The 4,455-nt window shown below is 41.8% G+C and overlaps 1 protein-coding gene across 2 annotated transcripts in view; it reads right to left on the reverse strand.

Annotated features, from left to right (window-relative positions):
- Nucleotides 1-4,455, reverse strand: part of LOC100533350 (Wnt-2 protein precursor) — a 52,049-nt gene that overhangs the window by 26,827 nt on the left and 20,767 nt on the right. Inside the window, exon 2 of one of the 2 annotated variants that reach the window (XM_035969462.1) lies at nt 1,760-1,912. In XM_035969462.1, coding sequence (XP_035825355.1) covers nt 1,760-1,848 — 89 coding nt within the window. In that variant the 5' untranslated portion in view covers nt 1,849-1,912. 2 annotated transcript variants of the gene reach the window in all.

Here is a 4,455-nt window from a genome sequence, read left to right on the forward strand (position 1 = left end):
CACACACACACACACACTTTGCACACTGAGTGTAGTAAAGGACTGCACTCAATTTTTCTTTAAAGCGATAATAAGAACTATAAAAAGCTAACCTTTTTTTTTCGGACACTGCTACGGTACGCTTATTTTGATATAAACTTGATACCAAACTTTCTCCTTAAAATATTTCTCAAGACAGAGATCCAAGCCATTGGATCCGGATTTCTGTTTGTCCACTAACACAGATCGCATTATGCATCAATGGCGACGAAGGCGCGGGGGTGTGTTGATGCGGGGTGGGGAGGGGTGGACACGACTCTCAAGAGGCCACTCCAAACCTTCTCTCTCTCTCTCTCTCTCTCTCTCTCTCTCTCTCTCTCTCTCTCTCTCTCTCTCTCTCTCACGAGGCTGTTCCAGCGATCCTTTCCTTTGTGAGTTACGCTCAAGTGGTCAAAAGAAACCGGCAGCGCGTCATCAAAGAGGCCCTCCAATAATATTGACCCTCACTCTGTTTTTCTGCTGGACATTGAACGCACCTTCAGTGTAAGAAAATATTGGCGTGGAGCTGCAAACGGTTTCCAAAGATTGGATTGGAATAACAATGTTTCATTTAACCCGATTTCCCTGTCTCGGGCGATTAATGGAACCGTCCGCCCGTCAACTAAAGGAGGGAGGGGCAGGGGCGAGGGGTAAGGAGATTTCATTGCTTTGGAAGGACGCGTTCGGTGCTGAAAAGCGACATGGGTCCTGTGCTCTTTTCTTTCTTGGTAGAGGTATGATAAAGTTTGAGTTTCCCCACCCTTTTCCACATTTTAAAGCTATTGATGAGGAGGAGGGGGAGGAGGAGGAGGGAAAAGAAGAAGAAGAAGAAGAAGAAGAAGAAGAAGAAGAAGAAGAAGAAGAAGAAGACGGAGGAGGAGAAGGAGGAGGATGAGGAGGAGGTGGTGGAGCAGGCGGAGCAGGTGGAGCATACGGTGGAGGAGGAGGAGGAGGAGAGGGAAGAGGAAGAGAAGGAGGATATGGAAAAGTAGAAGTAAAAAAATTAATTAGTCTTTTGTGATTCAAACCAGCATCGGCAGCGCCTCGATCGTGCGTGATACCATCTGAGCTGACCATGTGAACTGTCTCAAACTTTGGTTGTTTTGTGCGGTTTTCGACTCATATCACTGGCTTGGTCCTATTTTTAAAAAAAAAATTGTGCATTTTGTTTTACGGCGCTCGCAACTGCATAGGGTCATATGAGCTCGCGGGAAACACCAAACGTTTTCAATCTGTAAGAAATTTTGAATTTTGCTCGTGTAAAGGCCGAAGCGTACTCTTATCGATTTTTGGACCCCAAAGGGATCTTTAACTTGCGCGACCTGCTCACGGGACCTCCGAGATTTTTCGCCCGTGTCCGAGATGGTTAGGTGTAGATATTTCCTACCAGAAGATCAGGGGTGTGGCTGAAAGACACCATTAAGACGGAGCCAAGAGTAGCAGTAGAAAGGCTGCAGAAATGTCAGGAGCCCAGTGGAGGAGGGCAAAGGTGGGGGGAGAAAGTGGAGACGAAAGCAGAGGACAGAATACTGCAAGAGAGAGGGAAAGAAGGTAAAAGGAGACAATTTTAGATAACTAATTTTTTCCGTCGCTACCCGGATTCGAACCCGAGACGTTTGAATGAGAGGCAAACACCTTAACCTCTAGGCCACGAGAGCCCATTTGGTCCTATCGTAGATGAACTGATAGCATTGCAAATGCCGTAAAACTCTTATTTAAACTAAAAGGAAATATAACTTACCACCAAGATGCAGAAACTTCCTTAGCAACAAGCCCTAGGAGTAGGACCACTTCCAAAATGAAGAGTAGATAGCCTGGTGATGATCTCATTCTGTGCACGAGAGTGGTAGTGGGCTTGCATCTCTTGGCTTTAACGGGTGATCACTAGTCATATCTGAAAAAAAAAACCCCACAGAAACAATAATTATAATAAAATCTAGAATATACATCAAATGAATACAGTTGTACTAGAATAGAGAGACCGATCCCGTTGACAGTCAATTATTTAACAGATTATATATGTTATTATTTCTATTAGTGTTTTACATGGTGTGTGTGTGTGTGTGTGTGTGTGTGTGTGTGTGTGTGTGTGCGTAAGTGTGTAAGTGTGAGTATTTGCTTTTATGTCTCTTGAATTTTTCGAACCAGTCGGCCTGTCATTCTCATGACAACGTAATAAATGTTCTTTAGCATCTTCTACAAATGCTCTCATCGTTCTTTCGATGTACCACATTTTGTGTACCAACTGATCAGAAAAAATTCGTTAAAAGAATGTTAATTTTTATTATTTTCTTGTTTATGACTCAAGTGACATCAAACTTGACCGAAAGCTAGAACATATATCCAGATTATGTTTTTCCAAAAAAGTAATTACTGTTGCACAACGGAAAGATGATCAATCATTTAGCCCATGTACAGCTGCTCAGTTTAGATGTATCAGAAAATAAAATCTCCCAAATCGACCTGTCCATGATTTCATAGGGAAGGCGGGATAGATATCTGTAACAAACATAATTTTCCAAGCGAAAGGCCTATTTTGTAATGGGCTGCAAATTTTGGAAGTTTTTAGTTCTTAGAAAATAAGATTTGAATTCTAAATGTTGAGTGACACACGGTGGACAGCCTATAAAAACAACGCACTCTTGAAAAAGTTAAGGTGGTCCGTCATTCGATGAATTCTGAACAACATCTCGTCTTACCAAAATTCTGGAGGGGCTTTACACTTTAATTTATTGATGATGAAGGGAGAAAAAAACAGCACCTCCAGCAAGATATGGCTGATCCTCATGAAGCCGAGCTGTTCTTGGAGGGTCAAAAATCATTTTAATTACAAGACAGTCAGTCGGACCGAGCTCAGTCCACTGGACTTCCACCATGGGTTGGGGGGGGGGTGTTTGAAGGACAAAAAACAGTGTGGGAAAACCATCGAAAGTATCCGAGACTTGAGAGAAACTATCACGGGGAGCACAACAAAGATTTCTCTCGAGCAGTATCAACGCATGATTGTCAATATCTCACAGCGTGTCAGAATGTGCTTTATCCGAAATTGGTTGTCTCTGCAAAATGTTTTGTAACTTTGTTTGTGGCAGTCACATTCTATTGTTACTGATGCATAATAAATCCGGATGGATGTTCCACGTTTCTGCAAAGTTGCTGTTTGCAGCTTTATTTATAACGGTTTTATCGGCATTCTTTTGGATGAACTGTTTATCTGGTCCCCCGGTACTTTTTATTTATACATACTTCCCCTTCATTGGTCCTCCAATTCAGTTATACAGGTATCTTTCCGCACGTCCATGGCGTATGAATGTAAGTATGTACGTTTGTACTTATATGCCCTTGGGCACGGATTGACGGACGGATGTATGTTTATATGTCTGTCTTTGTGTATGACTGTGTGTGTATGTGAGAATGTAGGTAGGTAGGTAGGTGCGTAGGTAAGTAGGAAGGTAGGTAGGTAGGCAGGTAGGTATGATTCTATTTACCTAACGGTCTGTCTATCGGCCTATGCTTGTATATATCTACAAAGTTCCACCCCCCCAAAAAAAAAAAACCAAAAAAAAAATTTTTTTAATAAACCGTATCTTTTGCTTAATATCTTTTTGCTCAGAGACAGTGCCTTTTAGTTCATGTTATGTCTAGAATGGACCTCCCTGCAAACAGGCACGATGGCCTGTTTGTTCCTCCTTGATTTGTCTCAAATTGCCCATCAAGACACCAGCCCTTTTATGCCTGTTTATCCCAACCGCTGCCACGAACCGGGGCTCACAGCATGGCACGCAGACCCGTGCGTTCGTCTCTAAATTGAGACAAAGATACAAAACAAAAAGAATTGTCTTGATAATGAAAGGAAATGGATGAAATCGTAAATATGAACAGAATAAAGGCAAAAAAAAAGGAAATTGTTTCTCAAAGAATTAGCCGTACCTTTTGACAACCTAAAGAAAAATCCTAAGGGGAGTATGATCTGTAGTTTTTAGAAGAACAAACCATGACAATTCGGAGTAACTAACCAGAAAAGAATGTTATTGAAAAGTGTGCGAACTGTTTACCAAGCTTAAAGTGTTCTCTGTATAAAGTATCCAAAGGCTGTGCTTTACGGTTTCAATGTGGCTTCACATTCACAGACGTGGGATAATCTCTCCCTGCCCCTATGTCATACATAGAATAAGGTCTGATGCTTGTTGATTTTGTGGTGATGTCGGGTCCAAAAATTAAAATCTTTAAGTTAAGGCTAGGGCTACCACATTGGACACATTGGACAGGATAAATACATTATTTAAAACAGAAAATAACGTTTGTTGTACAGTGCGATTGGTCCTGTATTGGTTCCCTTTTAACGAACGAAAGAGATGCCTTTTAGGCAGTACGCCTACATAGCTAGGTTATCCTATTTTCAGCACTACCATCACCCGTCTCATCTTCCTTTGTCCCCCT

The sequence above is a fragment of the Aplysia californica genome, unplaced genomic scaffold (genome assembly GCF_000002075.1).
Source record: "Aplysia californica isolate F4 #8 unplaced genomic scaffold, AplCal3.0 scaffold00147, whole genome shotgun sequence".
Taxonomy (NCBI): Eukaryota; Metazoa; Mollusca; class Gastropoda; order Aplysiida; family Aplysiidae; genus Aplysia; species Aplysia californica.